This window comes from Tenrec ecaudatus, chromosome 3 (genome assembly GCF_050624435.1).
Source record: "Tenrec ecaudatus isolate mTenEca1 chromosome 3, mTenEca1.hap1, whole genome shotgun sequence".
NCBI classification, from domain to species: domain Eukaryota; kingdom Metazoa; phylum Chordata; class Mammalia; order Afrosoricida; family Tenrecidae; genus Tenrec; species Tenrec ecaudatus.
This window is the reverse complement of record NC_134532.1, coordinates 70,035,909-70,055,238: the sequence shown is the minus strand read 5'-3', so window position 1 is coordinate 70,055,238 and position 19,330 is coordinate 70,035,909. Positions and strand designations below refer to the sequence as shown.

The 19,330-nt window shown below is 45.0% G+C and overlaps 1 protein-coding gene and 1 pseudogene across 3 annotated transcripts in view; one reads left to right on the top strand and one right to left on the bottom strand.

Annotated features, from left to right (window-relative positions):
* The window catches only part of MMAA (metabolism of cobalamin associated A), a 37,092-nt gene extending 18,237 nt beyond the window's left edge, over positions 1–18,855 (top strand). For all 3 annotated transcript variants that reach the window (XM_075543730.1, XM_075543729.1, XM_075543731.1), the window contains exons 3-8: positions 205–709; positions 2,921–3,043; positions 8,231–8,401; positions 13,545–13,630; positions 14,859–15,008; positions 16,808–18,855. In XM_075543730.1, the coding sequence (XP_075399845.1) occupies positions 265–709; positions 2,921–3,043; positions 8,231–8,401; positions 13,545–13,630; positions 14,859–15,008; positions 16,808–17,095 (1,263 nt within the window). In that variant the 5' untranslated portion in view covers positions 205–264 and the 3' untranslated portion in view covers positions 17,096–18,855. The remainder of the gene's footprint in view (positions 1–204; positions 710–2,920; positions 3,044–8,230; positions 8,402–13,544; positions 13,631–14,858; positions 15,009–16,807) is intronic.
* Positions 4,766–7,366, bottom strand: LOC142443062 (histone deacetylase 1 pseudogene; annotated as a pseudogene).
* Positions 18,856–19,330: the final 475 nt, after the last annotated feature.

Sequence of the window (19,330 nt, the reverse complement as noted above, 5' to 3'; positions counted from 1 at the left end):
ACGATTTGGGTTACTTTGAATATTAGCTATAGCAAAAAGGAAGTCTTCTCTCTTTAGAAAGAAGAATTTCCTACTGAACTGTTTATACTACCAAGAACCTTGATTATATGTGTCTCAGTAAATATAGATTTTTAATTTTACTACTTAAATATCTTAGTTGTATCTTGAACTGGCAGAAAAAATATATTTTTTTCTTTCTTCTAGAAAGGTCCAGCTTCACAGTGAACCAGAAACTTCCAGTATTTTCTTCAGGAAGAAGTGAAAATGAATATTCCTGTGCTACTGCAGCATTCCCCCCAGCACCTCCCCAAAGGCCTTTTAAGAACACCTCTCCGCCGTTACCACTGCCTCTGCCTCTCCCGTCCTCGTCTCACCTCCGAAATCTCCCGGCTTCAGCCAGTGTGTCCTCTTGGAGCCCACTGTCCCAAGGGGAGGCTCCCGTCAAATGGTGTAGAGAGAAGATTATGTATTCAAGCCACTTTCAGGGAGCACACGGAAGGACTCTCTGAGAAGGAAAGAAGATTTGTGGATAAACTTCATACTGGTTTAATCCAAGGACAAAGAGCCTGCTTAGCAGAGGCCATAACTCTTGTAGAGTCAACTCACAACAGGAAGAAGGAGTTGGCCCAGGTGCTTCTTCAGAAAGTATTAGCCTACCACAGAGAACAAGAGCAACTAAATAAAGGAAAGCCACTGGCATTTCGAGTGGGTTAGTCTTTTTCTTTCTTTTTTTTTACCCCCCTTCAGTCTGCTCAGTTATTATTATAAATATTCTCACCTTTGCCATCTAATAGAGATTTTTCCCTTTTCAAATGCCTATATTTCAATACCTTTTCTTGATAAAATATTAATTTTCTTATGTATAAAAATGTCATGACCATTTGAACCAAGGCTTTGTATTTTAACAGAATGTGGTTTTCTATTGGGGTGAGGCTCTTGTTCCAGTTCCCCGGAGGAAAGAGACATAGGAAGAACTGATCATTGATTTCATCATGTTCTTTTTGTCGTTTCTGCTTCATTGTCTAAAGTGGATTTCTCAGCTTTTGTGGTTTTATCTGCTCTCATTATCCATGTTACCCTCCAACTTTTACTCTTAGATATTTCATTATGTAAGCATTTCATTTCTATAGGCACATCTCTCCTACGGATGTTTACCATTGAGTGTAAGGCTCTCTGGGAGTTGCTCTCAACCCAACTATCTCAGCACCAAAATGTATTTTAAAGGAGAAATAATATTTATTTCCCACCTGTCTGAACACATTTCCACGTCATGTGATTTCTTGAAAAGCTTGACTTGCTTCTATAATTGCACACCATTTAGTTAGGCACCTTGAAATCCTGCATTTTAAAATGCTTTACATGTGTTTGACCATTGGGAACTTAACCCAGTCTCTTTGGGGTAGAATGAGAGTTTTTCATGTTTCTGAACTTAGTCATTGGAACCCAGCTTCCTGCTAAGGATCTCTGCAAACGATGGCAGGGGAAGTGTAGAAAGGTTATGTTGACTGAGTAAATACCTTTAAAAATGGACTCAGGTTAACTTATGCTTTCATCTTTTCATCTCACTTTATTTGTGAGATGTAAAAACCCCGTAGTTTTTAGGGTAACCAAGCACATGTGATTGCAAGAGAATTGCAAAAGTAGCCCATCGACCAGTCTTCGCATCTTTCCCACGTATTCCATTGTGCTCTCAGGGACGGGCACCGGAACTCCTTTTTGAGAGCAGTGCTTTGAGGCGCACACACACTCATTCTCTGTGCATTGAGACAGACAACATAGCAAACTCCCAGAGGAAAATGTTTGTCACAACTGTTGTTACTGAGTATTAAGGAATCGTTGAAGAGAAATTATCTTGGAATATCTAGTGTTAACTAGCAGCTTACAGATTTGGGGTGCCATTCTGGGTCTCCCACGCTGGTCGCAAGAAGCCCTGTAAACCTGGGTCTTTAGTGTGGTTGCTTGATCACTGTCGCCAACAACAGCAGCAAGTGCTTATTCCTGCAACGTTCATGTGGGAATGCAGGTAAGGAATCAAGCAGAGTCCAATTGCAACTTAATGTCCCTGGATATCGGGAATTGAATAGACACCGTGTAGCTCCTGTAATGCAGGCGTGTTCAAATCATTCAGGGGGAAGGGAATTAAAAGATAAAAGTCTTTTTCACATGCAAAACATTTAACCCCCTCGTATAGACCAGGCACGGTTCTGAACACAATGCAAGCATTAAGTCAATACTAGCAACCATCCCGAGAGCTAGCTCCTGGTGTGATATCATTTTCCTGGAAGTCAGGCTGTAACCTGCCCATGAGCACACGGTGCGAAGCGGAGCAGGAGCTAGACCCAGCTTTGTGTTCGTTCCTGCCTCCCTCTATTTGCTTTCCAAGTAGAGGACTTGTCTGCCTTCTTTAGACAGATTTTAGATTCAGTTTACCTAATACTTCCCGAATTATGAGTGAAATAAGGGAGGAAAGCCTATCCATTATGAATGTAAAACTGCTTTCTGAATCCCTGGCAATGTCTAGAGAAAGGAATCGTTTTTCTCCTGGGAAGATAAAACAAACAGATGAGCTAGGTAAACGAAGAACTGGGCAGATGTTGTAGGAGTTCAGGGCTTTAGCAACAGGCCACAGAGCTCAGCCCCAAAGAGCTACCCTATGGGAGAAAAAGCTAGAACATATTTTAGGATTCAAATGGGGTTTACGGATGTACAGAACTCAGTTGTTCTTTCTGCGATGCCCCTGGTCCTCCATAGGGAAATACGTGAAATCTTATTTATGGCTACGGAAAGCACTAAGCTACCTCAATGGTTTCAATTCAGCCAGTGAAATCACAGGGCTGTCTAACGGTCCACCCTCCTGCCGCTGGAACTCCTGACTGCTCATCTCAGGGATTTTGTTACATTCCGTCTTTTTCCATTTTAGGGTTGTCTGGGCCGCCGGGTGCTGGGAAATCGACCTTTATAGAATATTTGGGGAAAATGCTTACTGAGCGAGGGCACAAAGTGTCTGTGCTTGCTGTGGACCCTTCTTCTTGCACTAGTGGCGGTGAGTATCCCTGGGCCTTTTTAAGTTGCAGAGCAGGGTGGGCTGCATGGGACGTCTACCGCAATGTAGTGAGACGCTACCCACTCAGGTGGCCTCTAATTGCTAGCAGAGCAGCCTTCCTGAAAGGAAGGTATTTTTGTGGGGCAGGGTGCAGCCTGAGGGAGAAGGTTGGAGCTTGGTTTCACAGGGCCAGGTGGGCTGTGAGTTGACCAGGAACAGCCTGGGTGCTGAGAGAATTAGGGGCTTGGAGTGGCAGGTGATGGGATGCAAACCCGAGCCTTTCAGCTCTTCTAAGACCAGGCCTCTCGGCGCACCTGGCATCTGCCTTAGCTGCATCACTTAGCTACTCAGATCAGGAAATTGGCTCTTTCTCATCCCTGGTTCTGCTCTGCTGTAATGTCTCTTCTGCTGAATGTAAAAAGCAACTTGCTACTGTTTATAGGCTGTCACGCAGCTTTCTCTCATTGCATGTTCCGTGAAACAGAGCACTCTTAGAGGGACCAGGTAACATAGAGATGTTTGCCCTACAGCACGCAGCATCGGACACTGCACATGGTGTTCAGCAGGCCCTTAGACATGCAGTCACTCAAGGTTTAATTGGCAGCACATCAAAGCAAACTTGGATATAAACTTAGTCTTTCTGCTCCCCCCAATCAAAGGCCATTTAAAGGAAACATAAAGCAAACCATATAAATATCCCCTCTTTATAATTTGTGTACCTAATAGCACCCTAATCCCCAATATGACAACTCCGGACGTTTGCCAACATTGTCAAGTGTCCCCTGGGAAACAGTCGCCACCAGTTGAGAACCACTATGTTTTCTATCCATTCTCAGTTCATATTGCATTTAATGCAGACTCCAAAATTTTGAGGTGGTAAGTGCTGTTCTACCCTGCCCTACAGGGTTGCTATGAGTCGGCATCAATGGATGGCAGTGAGTTTGCTGAAGGGCTAAGAGGAGTCCTAGAGTGGCTTAGATGGTTCTGAGCTTGGCTGCTAATTGAAGATTGATGGGTAGACTCTCCCCAGAGCTGCTTCTCAATTAGACAGATTCAACCACTGAAAATTCTAGGGGCACAGATCTATGGTGAGCACGCGAGGTTGCCCTGAGTGGAGGTTACTCCTGGGCCACTGATGAACAACGGCCCATTTGGAAGGGACCCCTGAAAGATGATGTATTGCCTAACACTTTAACTGAGGCGAGGAAGATGCCATTTCCAGAGATAAGGGTCTAGAGAGTGATTTCTCCTACACCCCAGGACGCTGGCAGAGTACAGAACAGTCGTACTGTAGAAATTCACCGAAACGGAAAAGTTTCAGAAAGTTTCTGAAGGAGCTGCAACTGTAACTGCTCTTTGGAAAGTAGATAAGCTGTGTTTGTTGTTGTTTTTAACAGAATTTGAGTAATGTCTATAGAGTCTCATTAGATTCTCCCAGTGGCATATTATTTGTTAGGTAGCTCAGCAAAGTAGGGGTTTAGCAAGGTTATATGGCCTACCCCACATTGGCGAGTGAGGCTTGGTAGACCAGAGCCTGTGACCTTTTCCCTGAAACAAGCAGCTCTGGAAGTTTACCTGTAGTCAAGCTGCCCTGGGCCAGGCTCAAGGACCTAGCTCCTGTCGAGTCGCTGGGAATATTTATATTTATTATATTTTTATATTACTATACAGAGAAATAGAAAATACAAACTCTGAGACGGTCAGGGAAGAAATGTAGGGAACTTAGTAAGAAGCCAGAGCTTGAGAGTTCTGCTCAGGCCAACTTGACCTTGACTGCTTGGCTTCTGGCTTTTCCTCCTTGGCTTTTTCCTCTTCTGTGACTTCCTTTTTTCACTTTTTCATCCTCTGTTTTGACTCTTGGCTATTTTGAAGTTGGTAGGCTTCTTGTGGCCCCCCTCTTCCTTCTAACCAGACTCGGAGAAATCTTCCCAAGCAGTTCACTGGTCAGAGGAACAGGTCAGGATGCGGTGGTCAGGATCATCTCCCGTCTCATCATCACTCTCCCCTGGGACAGCCTCCTCGGAGCTGCCTGCATGTGGACGCCACGGCACGGGGACCAGTCCCAGATTCTCACGGAGCCTCTCATTACTGTTCCTTTGGTTCCTAGTGGAAAGAATGATGTGAGGCTTGAGATCTAGGTCAAAGAAGTCAAAGTAGTTGTTTTGTGGAAGCTCACTGGGGATATCTGTGCCCAGGCCACAGCTGTTTCATGTGCCCAGTACAAGTCACCACATGACATTTTCAATTGGTGTAGCCAGCCCCTCCCAGTACCAGCATCAGCAGGTTGAAATTCCTCACCAATTGTCCACACTTGATATGCCCTTTGATGGTCGGATTGAAGCCGCCTAATAGATTCCCAGGTAGGGAGTTGGAGCCATTGTAGGATGACTACACAAGGCTAGGACATCTTCATCACTCTGGATAGAACCAGCCTGGAGGTGCCTCATAGGGCTCATCATAGATCCCATCTCAGAGAGGGTAGGTAACCTAACAGCAGAATGCGTGCTTTTCCTAGTACCAATATCCTGCAAGTCCCCTGTGCCAAGGAAGTACTCTCCATACTTATGAAAGGACACAGTCATGACTTGATCTCGAATAGAGGGCCTCTTCCACGGCATCCCCATGGTGCATATCAATGCAATATTCCACACCCTTGGTTGATACGTTAGCATTTCCAAAATAGCCAAGACGTTGATGTAACAGAATCCAGGTGTCTTGGACTTTCCTGCATGGTGCAGGCCCCCAGCCCAGTTTATATCATGCTCATTTGCTGCTTATGCAGTTTCTCAGTATTTGCCACAGCGCCACTATGGACAACTGCCAGAACTCAAACAAGCCATCAGATAATAGATGGCCCTCCCTGGCCTTGCATCGCTACATCTGCTGAATATATCCGGACATGTTCTCTAGGCAGATGGAGCACAAGAACTTGATGTACTTGTCAGGGTGGTGCTGGGTCATCTCCTCAGACTGATTTTGTGAGGACAATAGAGTTCCATCTTCTGGTAGCAACCACAGTTGAGCATCAAATTGTGAGTCATGGGGATTCGGCGGTGGAGCGTCATTAGATGACCTTATCTGTAGTAGTAATTTCTGACATCCCTGTGGGAGTAGTAGGTGTACCAGGCTTTCCTCCTAGTGCCCTCCGTCTGCTCACCTCCGTCAGCCCATCTGCCCTTCTGCTGGGAACTCCCCCTAGAAAGATATTACCTGTTATTATTGACCTGCAAAAGCCTTCAACCAAATGTGGATAACATGGGGAAGAATAGGAATTCTAGAGCACTTAATTGTGTTCATGTGGAATCTTTACATAGATCAAAAAGAGGTTATTCATGGACCACAAGGGGATAGTGCATGGCTTAAAGACAGGAAAGGTATGTGTCAACATTGCATCCTTTCACCATATTTATTCAGTCTATATGCTGAGCAAGTAATCCAAGAAGCTGGAGAGCATGAGGAAGAACTCCACATCATAATTGGAGGAAGACTTCCTAACAGCCTTCAGTGTGCAGCTGACACAGCCTGGCTTGCTCAGGGTGAAGGTGACTTCAAGCACTTGCTGATAAAGATTAGCCTTGTGTTAAGATGAGGTCTCTAGAGATGCAAGACCAGTGATACTTACCTATGTCTATTCAGAAAAAAATTGATATCATGAAAATGGCTCCACAGGTTTAAAAGTAGTCAAGTCTAAGTCTGGGCAGGTACCAAATCCATGCGTCAGATGTTAGGCTGAAGACTTCTGATTCATGTAGCGAGGCTGTTGAGTCCCAGGTAAGCAGGAGGCTGATCAGCTGGTGTCTGCAGAGGTAAATCAGTCCAAATTTGGCAAATCAAATGGCAGGCCACTGAAGACTCCCTGGGTAGACAAGCAATGTGGCAAACTATTGGCTCAAGTTCAAAGAACTGGAGGTGGAAGAGTCAGATACAAGATCTAGATCCAGCAAGAAGCCAGCAAGCTTCCCCACAACATCCACTTATATAGGAATTAAGCCACAACCCCCAGGAAGCTTTTAGTTGCATCTGGGCTATGATATAATTACGGAGGCTACACTCCATCCTATTCTTCCTACAAATACTTGACTTCTCACAGCAGATTCCAACATGAGTTTTACTACGTTATGATAGGTCACGTGATAGATGTTACTAGGCTAAACAACTGAGAATCCTGGTTCAGGCAAGTTGACACAAAATCCAATTTTTACATACCTCCACATAAAGAAAACAAAAATTCTCATAACAAATAGCCAATAAGAAACATCATGATAGAGGATAGGTTAAAGTTCCCAGTTACTCATTTTGCTGGGATTCACAATCAATGGTCATGATAGTAGCAAGTCAAGAAATCAAATGCTATACTGCATGTGGTGAAAAGACCTCTTTCAAGTACTTAAAAAGTTAAACTATCACTTGGAGGACACAGGTGTACCTGACCCAAGACATGGTATTTTCGGTCTCTTAGGCACTTGAAAGCTGGACAATGAACGAATAGGGAAGGCTGAGTAAGAATTGATGCATTTGAATTAGAATCTTGGTGCAGAATATCGAATGTAGCATGGACTGACAGAAGAGTTAACATTCTAAGAATGTCTTGGAAGGAAAACAACCAGAATGCTCCTTAGAAGTGAGGATGGTGATGAGACTTTGTCTCATGTTTTCTGGGTGTGTTATCAGGAGGGTCAGCCCCAAGAAAGGGACATTAAGCTTAGTAAAGAGGAAGGAGGGTCAACAAAAGAAAGACCTTCAAGATATATTGACCCAGTGGTTGCAACAGTGGGCTCACATGTAGCAGTGTTGTGAGGATGGAACAGGACTGGGCCGTTGTACACAGCACCACTCACTCACGGCCATTGCTGCCTACTAGCAGCCTTTCAGGACAGGGGCGAACTGCCCTTGTGGGTTTCCGAGGCCGTAACTGTTTACAGGGGTAAAATGCCTCCTCTTTGCCACACGGTGGTTTCGAATTGCTGACCAACATGTAACCACTACACCACCATGGCTCCCTATAAGTTTGAAGTGGCTTGCCAGCACCTACTAAGAACAGCATGTTAATAGATTAACCCGGCATCATCGTACAATGTAAGTTGTACAATGTAAGACTTTAGGAGGACTGTCCACAAGCACTGCCACTGGATACTGACTGGCCTCTACAACTCTTCCAGGATCATAAACTCTAGCTCTGTGTTCTAGGCTCACTCTTAGGTGATAAAACCCGAATGACTGAGTTATCACGAGATATGAATGCGTACATCAGGCCATCCCCTACTCGAGGGACTCTAGGCGGCGTGACAAGGACCACAAATGAAGCTATTCTGTTATGCGAAGGAGGAGGATATGACATCATTCTTATTGAAACTGTAGGTAAGTGCAAGTTTTTTAAAGTTCATATTATTATGAAATACATTATCAGAGGGATATTCTACTAGAGGTAGAAGTAAACACCTATTACTCCAGACTCTGTAGGATATGCCAACTCTCAACGGGATTACCGCTTCCAGGGTGGATCACTGCTGTGCCAGGCGGTAAGTGAGGAGAACGGAAACGAATTGTGACCATTAGCCGACCAATGGAAACAGTGCTTTAGTACAACACCTATTTTGTGTAAGCACATTTCACATGTTGATAATACTAAGAAAATTGATGTAGCTGTGAGCCCCTGCAAGAGCACACCATGTTTTATTTCATATTGATAGTCCCCACAAGAGCTTTATTCAATGAGGGTATGAAGATGAGAACCAACGAGAAGTTAACCTTCTGAGGGAAAGAAAATACTGTGTCGCTTTGCATAAATGGTCATGATTGAGGCTAACCCAGATTTGGGGCACCAAGGAAGACTTTCTGGCAGAGATGACAGCTGAGCTCCTTTTTGAGGAACACGTGGGAGTTAAGCATTACTCTATGGGAAGGACATTACCGAGTAACAGAAGTGAGAGAATATGGCCCCTTCAGAGATTTCTACTTTGCGTGTGAGCTATGCTTAGCACATGGAGTGTGACAGCCGAGAGGGAAGGGAGATGAGGCTGGAGCAAAAGGGAAGGGCCAGGTTGTGAAGGACCTCACTTGGTAGACCAGAGACCACAACTCCTACTGCACATGTAGTCACTGTAGGCGCCACTCAGTGCCATTTGACACTCCTAGCAGCAGGGAGGAGCCCCGTAGGAGGGCGACCAAACCAGACACACATTGTGGAAAGATCCCTGGAAGCAGAATGTGGAAGAACTAGAATAGAATAGAGGCTGGGAGACAGGAAGGAGAGTTGTACTAACCCCACAAAGAGCCAAGTGGTGACAGCAGGAATGGAGAAGATGAGATGGCTTGAAAAACTTTGATGGTAAATTGGCAGAACTTAATTCATGATTGGAACAAAAGAGGTTATGAAGAGCAATTAAGGATAAGAAAGAATTTAGGGGAAAGGGCAGATATGGAGACAATACTGAGCTCAGTAGTGAAGATATTTAAATTTGAGATGCTTGTTGGATATTCAAAGTGTATCTCCCAGAGAGCAAGCACTGAGTGAGAAATACAGACTTAGCAGTTATCAACATAGTTCATAATTTCACAGTACAAGTTATGAACAGGTGAGGGCAACAGGGGCAACGTATGTAGCAGAAACAAGACAACCAAAACTATGGTTCTAGAAGTCTCGTCTTTAAGAGTAGATACGAGAAGATGCTTAAGGGAGAGTAGGAGAATTAATCAACGGAGAAGAGTATCATAAAAACCAGACGTCTTACCTGGATGTTGCATTTGGCTGTTTGTCCCAGAGTCTTAAGAAAGCAGTTGCTCACACAAGAAAGGGATTTATTTTTCGCAGAATAAAAGTAGCTTGGAGTTGAGCTCTGGTGCTTGACACATTGGGCTGCTAACCACAAGGTCTGAAGTTCAAAAATCCACCTGCCACTCGAGGGAGGAAGGCTACGCTTTCTACTCCCCTACTGTCTGGAGGAAAAGCAACGATACCGACAGTTCTGGGGGGACATGGGATAGGGGAAGGTGGGGGGGTGGTAAGGAAGTGGTGTTAACAAACCCAGGGACAAGGGAATAACAAGGGATCCAAATTGGTGGTGAGGTGGGAGTGGCAGGCCTGTTAGGGAATGATCATGGGTAAGATAATGAAGAGGTATAGCTGTAACTCAGGTGGGGATGGAGCATGATAGTGGGACAGGAGGAAAGTCAAGGGAAATAGAGGAAAGAGCTAGGAGGCAAAGGGCATTTATAGAGGTCTAGACAAAGACATGTATATTTGCAAATATATATATGAGGATGGGGAAATAGATCTATGTGCCTATATTTTTAGGTTTAGTATTAGGTGGCAGAAGGACCTTGGACCTCTACTCGAGGACTCCCTCAATGCAAGAATACTTTCTTCTATTAAATTGGCATTCTGTGATGCTCACCTTCCCGACACAACCGCTGAAGCCAAAACGGGTGAACAAGAAAATGTGGTGAAGAAAGCTGATGGTGCCCGGCTATCAAAAGAGATAGCATCTGGGGTTTTAAAGGCTTGAAGATAAACAAGCGGCCATCTAGCTCAGAAGCAACAAAGCCCACATGGAAGAACACCCCATCCTGTGTGATCACATGGTTCTGAAGGGATCACTTATCAGGCATCAAAGAACAAAAAATCATATCATCGGTTGCACACCTCCGTGATACGATCGCCGAGGACAAACGGGTGCACAAGCAAATGTGGCGAAGAAAACTGATGGTGCCCGGCTATCAAAAGAGATAGTGTCTGGGGTCTTAAAGGCTTGAAGGTAAACAAGCAGCCATCTAGCTCAGAAGCAACAGAGTCCACATGGAAGAAGCTCACCAGCCAGTGTGATCACGAGGTGTCGAAGGTATCAGGTAAGCGACAGAGCCCACATGGAAGAAGCTCACCAACCAGTGCGATCACGAGGTGTCGAAGGGATCAGGTATAAGGCATCATCCAAAAAAAAAAAAATCTTATCACAGTGAATGAAGGGGGAAGTGCAGAGTGGAGACCCAAAGCCCATTTGTCGGCCACTGAAAAGCCCCTCGCACAGGGGTCTAGGGGAGGAGATGAGTCAGTCAGGGTGCGATGTAGTACCGATGTAGAATATAGCTTTCCTCCAGTTCCTAAACGCTTCCTCCTCCCGCCCCCTCATCCCCAACTACCATGATCCAAGTTTTGCAAGTCTGGATAGAGCAGAGGATGTACACTGGTGCAGATAGGAGCTGGAGGCACAGGGAATCCAGGGTGGATGATCCCTTCAGGACCAGGAGTGTGAGGGGCGATACTGGGAGGGTAGAGGGTGAGTGGGTTGGAAAGAGGGAACTGATTATAAGGATCTACATGTGACCTCCTCCCTTGGGGACGGACAACAGAAAAGGGGGTGAAGGGAGATGCCAAACAGGGCAAGATATGACAAAATAATAATTTATAAATTATCAAGGGTGCTTGAAGGAGGGGGGAGCAGGGAGGGAGGGGAAAAAGAGGACTTGATGCAAAGGGCTTAAGTGGAGGGCAAATGCTTTGAAAATGACGAGGGCAAAGAATGTACAGATGTGATTTATACAATTGATATATATATGGATGTGATAAGAGTTGTATGAGTCTCTAATAAAATGTTTTAAAAAAAGAGTTAACAGTGCAGAGACTCGCAGAGGCAGTTCTACCTTGTCCTGTAGGGTCACTATGATTCGGCATTGACTTGATGTGGTGATTGAGTGTGAGCTACAGGTGGTTCTATCATGTCCTCAATAGTCCCGGGATTTCTTTTTCTCTCTGTTCTCCCTCTATTGCTCCGTTCTCTATTCTTAGCACTTGTTTCTCATTCTCAAAATTGCTCCTGGTTAAAAAATGACTGGTGGTCTAGCTGTCACATGCGGATTCCAGGTAAAATGAAGGAGGAAGGAGCATTACGGAAGGTGAATGAGGCACAAGAGGCCGACGTCCCAGCTAGATTGGCCCTTTTTAAAGCACTTTCCTGAAAGTCCTGTCTAATAACCTTTGCTTTTGCTCACTGCTCATCTCGAGGGAGCGTGGTGAATGGGCTCATTCATTCGCCGGGCGTCCTGCCCCTCGCCAGAGCATTGGAGTGAGGCAATGGGGGTAGTAGCTCTTGAACGCGCAGCTAGAACAGTGGCTGCCACACTACGGAAGGAGAGAGCTTCAAGTGGCGGTGGGTGCGTGACGCGTTGTAGTTGGGCAGTCAGTGTGGAAGCTGGGTTGGACCAGGCTGCGGTTGATGTGAAGAGCTGGAGACATAACTTCTTCCCAGAAGGTCAGCTGCACCAGGACCGAGAAATACGGTCATCGCCAGGGCCGGTATCCTCCTCAGGGAAGTGGGGGGTCAGTGAAAAGGCAGCTCCTCAGCAAGAGGGATCGAGACAGTGGCTGCAACGGTGAACGTGAGGCTGGGCCAGGGTTGGGCAGCGCTTCGTTCTGTTGTACATAGATAGGGTCACGCTGAGTCAGAACCCGTGCAGCGGCCAGTAAAAACAGCAACGGAAGAGGACAGGAGTTTTTGTTTTATCTTGTTTTATTGGCAATTGGGAAGGTCCCAGACCCAGTTCATGGGTGTCTGTGCCAGAGGAGAGGTTAAAGAAAGAGGCTCGAAGGAAGTGGGAAGGAAGCTGAGGTCTGTCTTCAGCCACTCTCCACTGAGAAGGGAGGAGGTGGGAAGGAGGCATTGGCATTCATTTTATCTGTGAGGCAGGAGCAGGAGAAGTTGAAGGAATTCCTGCCACCTGTGAAGTAGACGCCAACCATGTGGGTTCCAGCCCAACCTGTAACCACTATGACAGATGGGGCTTTCTGTTCCTGTGAAGAGTGACTCTCTCAGAAACTCCAGGGGCAGTTCTGCCCTGCCCTAGAGTCCGCCTCAACTCAAGAGCAGAGAGTTTGCATTCTTGTTTTGGTCAAGGAGCTGCCCTGTCACTGTCAACAAGTGGGGAGGTGACGGGCAGGTGCGTGTCTGTGATAGCCTCGTGGGAAAGGGCACTCTCCTTGGAGGTGCTTTCACTAGGCAGTGAGGTCGTGGGGATCGACACTGGACACCGTGACTGTAGTGGCAGCAGAGGCACACAGCTGAGCAATTTCCCCTGCACGCCTTCGAAGGAAACAACCCGGTGCTTGCCTGATTGATGCTGGAGGGCTTGCAGGGCCGTTGCCAGATGAGAAGACATCAGAATTGCAAGTATGGACAAGGACGGACTGAAGGTGACGCTCACCGTGTTTCAGCGGCAGCCTAAGGGAAGGAGGGCCCAGAAAGGGCCATGAGAGTGCAGAGACCATGGAAGTCTCACGCTCTTCTATTTGGCCCAAGACTAGGGAAAGCAGAGAGCCAGGGGAGTTAGCAGGCTTGCTCCTTTGAAGGCATTTAATAAATTATCCAGCATTATGCATGTTTAAAGTGGTAACCAGGTGGCATGGTGACCATCAGGTGAGTGGGTGGCGTGAAATGCAACTGATGGCCGCGGCACAGGAGGAGACAAAAGGCTGATTACTTTTGTGTGTGGTTGTGATTTACAATTTCAGGCGTGGGGCAGTCGGAATTTGCTGTGGCTGACATGGTCGACATGTTTGTTTTACTACTGCCACCAGCAGGAGGAGATGAACTGCAGGTAATTTTTTCCAAAATATAGACCTTACATCTCTAAAAGTAAAAAGTTCTTGTGTTATTTGTTTGTTTTGTTTTGTAAATTATATTAATGAAAGTATAGGGAAAAAATATCACTGGCTAACATGTCTGCATCCAAGGCATTACAATGACAGGCTGCAGCCAGAGATGCAGACTGCATTCACAAGAGGACGTGGACCAGGGGATAGCATTGCTGATGTCAGATGGGTCTGGGCTGAAAGCAGAGAATACCAGAAAGACGTTTATTTGTGTTTTATTAACTATGCCAAGGCATCCAACTGGGTGGATCATAATGAACTATGGATAACCTTGAGAAGAATTGGAATTCCAGAACACTTCATTGTGCTTATTTATTTCTCTGCCCTTCAATTAATCGCACATGTGTTCATTGGCCAGGTTGGCACACTAAACTACCTATCACAGGTAGCATCGTTACAAATGGAGAGAAGGTTGAAGTTGTCAAGGATTTTGTCGTGCTTAGATCCACACTCAATGCTAATGAAGCAGCAGGCTAGTTGCACAAGACCTCTTCAGAGTATTGAAAAGCAAGGGTGTTACTTTGAGGACTAAAGTGTGCCTGACCTAAATCATGGTGTGTATATTCAGTCACCTCATATGCATGTGAGAGTTGGACATTGAAGAAGGAAGACCGAAGAAGAATCGATGCCTTTGAATTGTGGTGCTGGAGAAGACTATTGAAAGTATCATGAACTGCTCAAAGGACAAGCAAATCTGTCTTGGACGAAGCACAACCAGAGTGCTCCCTAGAGGCAAAGATGGCAAGACTTTGTCTTACATACTTTGAGCATCAGGAGAGCCCCGTCCTGGAGAAGGACATCATGTGTGATAAAGTAGAGGCGCAGCGAAAAAGAAGACGGCTCTCCAGAAGGTGAATTGACAGCATGGAGAACAGGGACCATTCTAAGGATGGCTCTGGACCAGGCAGTGATTCAGTGAGTTGTGCATGGGGTCGCTCTGGGTCGGAACCTACTCAGTGGTACCCAACGACGACAACACATATGTTTTATGGGTATATACAAGTTATAGATATACAAATACATACTCAGTTTTGGTGGCGTGTGGTCCCTCTCACCCCGGTTTATGAAGATGCAGAGTAAGTTAGTTCACGAAGTGTTTGGCTTTGAAAATCTCAGTGCTCACTTGTTATGCTAAAATCAACTGTCTCTGATAGCGCTCCTTTCTCCCTGAAGGGCATCAAAAGGGGCATCATTGAGATGGCAGATCTGGTTGTGGTGACGAAGTCCGATGGGGACTTGGTGGTTCCAGCTCGAAGGATACAAGCAGAGTACGTGAGCGCCCTGAAGTTGCTCCGCAAGCGCTCAGAAGTCTGGAGACCGAAGGTTAGTCTGCCGTCTCTTCTGTGCTTTTCCACTGTGAAGCCTGCCTTTTAAGAGAGTACGTAAATCCCAGGCACAACAGAAAATCAATCTTGGCTTGTATGCGAAGACCCCCAGTTTTAAAATTATGACAATGCCAGAGTGTGCAGTCATGATTTTAAATGTAATCCTTCAGGCTGTCGATGTCAAAAACTCGATGCGAACTGATAGATCAGGGTGCTTCATGCTGGATTCAAGCCATTTGGAAGTGATAGCAAATCCATTCTAAAAGGAAGCAGCATTGAGATTCTAGAGCGGTAAGAATGTGGAGCAGCAATGCTAATCTGTGCTGGAGCTTGAGTCAGAGAGGAAAGGCTTGTGGTAAGATGCTTCCCCTCTTCCTATGATGGCTAGGCACGGCTTTTAATAAGAAAAACCAGAATACTCTTATAACAAGGAGATGCTGTAATGTTCACGCGAACAGCTTTATTTGCAGGAGGCTGCTATATTATTGAAGAAAAAGCTGCATTGATTATAATGAGAACATGAGGGTGTGGTTTACCTTCTGCTCCCAATTTTTCCCAGTTGCATTGTCTTTGTTGAGGTTGGAGCTGTTGAATACATGCAGATGCTGGGTGCCCGACTCTTAACACTTGTTGAATCAGGATGATTCTAGACAGATGGGACCATTTCTCAACTCAGCCTCATGTCCTGACGCTCAAGACTCAGGGATATTTACCTAACATTGCTCTCTTCCACCGTGCCTTCAGGAGTCCGCAGACGCCACCTAAATTAAAACACGTGACTTACCCGGCCTAAAAATTGGAACTTGAATCAATGTTTGAGGTGTTCTGTGTACATGTTTAGTACAGGAAAGTTAACCTCAGTCTGTATTCTCAGTATATTTCCTGAGTCACAGCTTAAAAGCCTCTTGTTTCTTTGTTTTAATCGTTTTATGGGGGGCTTGTACAACTCTTACCACAATCCATACATCCATCCATTGTGTCAAGCACTTTTGTACATTTGTTGCCATCATTATTCTCAAAACATTTGCCTTCTACTTGAGCCATTGGTATCAGCTCCTCACTTTCCCCCTCCCTCCCTGCTTCCTCCTCCCCCATGAACCCTTGATAATTTATAAATTATTATTTTTTTGTCATATCTTACACCATCTGGCGTCTCCCTTCACCCAATTCTCCACTGTCTGTCCCCCAGGGAGGAAGTTATATGTAGATCCTTGTAATCAGTTTCCCCTTTCTACCCCACCTGCCGTCCATTCTCCTGATATCACCACTCTTACCACTGGTCCCGAGAGGTTCATCTGTCCTGGGTTCCTTGTGTTTCCAGTTCCTATCTATACCAGTGTACATCCTTACTTGATTATTTCCAAAGACTTTTAAAACGTAGTTGGTGCCTCTCCGAGATCCCCATTAAAAATCCCTTTCTCTCATTTTTTTTTATATTTTATTAGGGGCTCCTACAACTCTTATCACAATCCATACATATACATACATCAATTGTATAAAGCACATCTGCACATTCCCTGCCCCAATCATTCTCAAAGCATTTGCTCTCCACTTAAGCCCTTTGCATCAGGTCCTCTTTTTTTTCCCCCTCCCTCCCCTTTCCCCCCTCCCTCATGTGCCCTTGGTAATTTATACCTCGTTATTTTGTCATATCTTGCCCTATCCGGGGTCTCCCTCCCCCCCTTCTCTGCCGTCCATCTCCCAGGGAGGAGGTCACATGTGGATCCTTGTAGTCAGTTCCCCCTTTCCAACCCACTCACCCTCTACTCTCCGTTCTGCTGCTTCTCTTTTCCATAGGTAATTCGTATTTCTTCCAGAAGTGGAGAGGGGATCACGGAGATGTGGGATAAAATGCAAGAGTTCCGGGACCTGATGATCACCAGTGGGGAGCTGGCCACCAAGCGACAGAAGCAACAAAAAGTCTGGATGTGGCATCTCATTCAGGAGAATGTGCTAGAACACTTCAGGACCCACCCTACTGTGCGCGAACAGATTCCTCTTCTGGAAAGAAGGGTTCTCAGTGGGGCTCTGTCTCCAGGGCTAGCAGCAGACTTGTTGTTGAAAGCTTTTAAAGACAGAGATTAACAGAATTTGTTCTGTATAATGCATTTGTGTATGTTTCATAAGGTATCTTAATATTAAAAATCATGCTCATATCTGCAGCAATTATCTTTTGGTACCCTTGGCTTACTTCTTTGTGAGTCCTGCTTGAGAACGTGAAGGCTGACGAAGCTTAGACAGTCAGTGGCTGCAAGGTTGTGGTGCAGTGGCTAAGCATGCGCCTAACTAAGAGGTAAGGATTCAAACCCAGGAGCTGCCTTCTAGGAGAGAGCTGTGTCAGTCTGCTTGCACAAAGATTTACAGTCTTGGAAACCCAATGGGACAGTCTACTCTGTCTTATAAGGTCACTATGAGTTGGAATTGACAATGGCAATGGATTTGGATTTTGGTTGGTTGTATGTTACTGATTTTATTTCTTTCTCTTAAACAATGGTATAGTGGCTGTGGCACCATTTCAACTATCAGTCCGAGGCTGACTGATCCTTTGAGTCAAATGTCTATGAACCCCCTACCCCCAAAAAATGTAAGAGAGTGATCACATTTTTGATGTCTTGAGGCTAGAACAGTGCACAGTGGACGTCTAAGGGTTTCAAAACATGACTGACATTTAGTGTTCTAGAACATTCGAGCAATTTCTGAAATGACCGTGTACACGAGCGGCAGAACTGCTGGGACGCTGTGTGATGTGAACATGACTTTGAAGCTAGCTTCCCAGGATGGGTAGCAGGTCCAACAGGGACTTGGAGAAACCAGCAGCAAATCCTGGGGATCCAGTCAGCTCCAAGAGTGGGAGACCCACCCCCAAAAAAGCCCCAAGTGGTATCAGAATGATTGAAAGGTTCATTGGTCTGAAAATCATTTTACAAACCCCCTGCTTCTCTTTTTCCTCGGCCAGTTCACCTTGTGCTAGCATCTGAAAAGCCTGCTTCACTCTTGGTGGTAAAAATACGTTCTCGCCTACAGTGGCAGCGTGGCTTCATGATTAAGACCTTGTGCTCTGGAGATGGGCTCATTAGGTTTAAACTTGAATTACAGTTCTGTTGTTTATTAGCTATGCAGGCTTGGTCAAGTAACATAACCTCCCTACGCTGACGTTTCCTCCCCAGTAAAATGGGACTGATATTTTAATTTTTTAAGGTTCATGAGTAATAAATGAGATCACTTGGGAAACTCGTTATATATCGAATTCAGCCCCGCTTCCCAAAAATATGTCTCGAAATCTTTACCCTTGCATTTGTGAATATCACCCTGTTTGGTAACAGGGGTTTTATTTTGTTATGTTAATAAGATCGTACCAGAGTAAGGGTGAACCTAAATCCAATCACTCTCGGTTATGAAAAAGAATAAAAGTAGCAGAAACACACACGCGAGGAAACACAGGTGCTAAGGGAGGTCACCTACAAGCCAAGGAATGTCGGGACAAGCAATGCTGGGGGCTGATGACAAAGGAAGAATCTGTACATTTGAAACCTTGCTTTGGGCTTTTTGATTTTAGAAACTGTGAGAAAATAAATTTCTGTACTTTAAAGGCACCCCCTTGTGGTATTCTTGATTTGGCATCCCTAGGCAACTAAGACCATCATGCTGGCATATGGAAAATAAAGAATATTTTCCCCCCTTATTATGCTAAAGTTATGAATACTTTAAACTCTTCCAAACGTAAGTACAATTGCAGTTTTCTGCCAAGGTCTTATTATGTTCCCATTGCAACTTCATGTTCTTGTGGTATTTTATGATTGTTTCTGACCACGCGCTTTAGTAAATTCTCTGTGTTTCGTTAATCCTAGTAGGGAACTTCAAAAAGTTTGTAGAAAAATTAAAAGACAATGAAATTTTGGAGCCACCTCCTATTTTGTGGTAGTTATAACTATATATGTTTTAATATGAGGGTTTCTTACCATACATTTTCTCCATTGCACAAAATGTTTTCCCAGAAACTTCAAACATTTAAAAATATTTTGCACAGTATTTCAGCTTTAGGTTTCCTACTAGGTAGGATCATTTCAAACATTTATTTACATTTGGAAACAAAGGTATGATGTTTTGGGCATATTTATATCATATATGAAGGCGCCCTGGGAGTATAGTGTGTTGTATGTTGGACTGCTAACTGCCAGGTCAGTAGTTCAACCCCATCAGCTATTCCTCTGGAGAATGATGAGGCTGTCCACTCCAGTAAAGATTTTCAATCTCTAAAACCCTATGTAGGGACAGTATGAATCAGAATCATACACGTGTGTGTATGTAGATAGATAGATA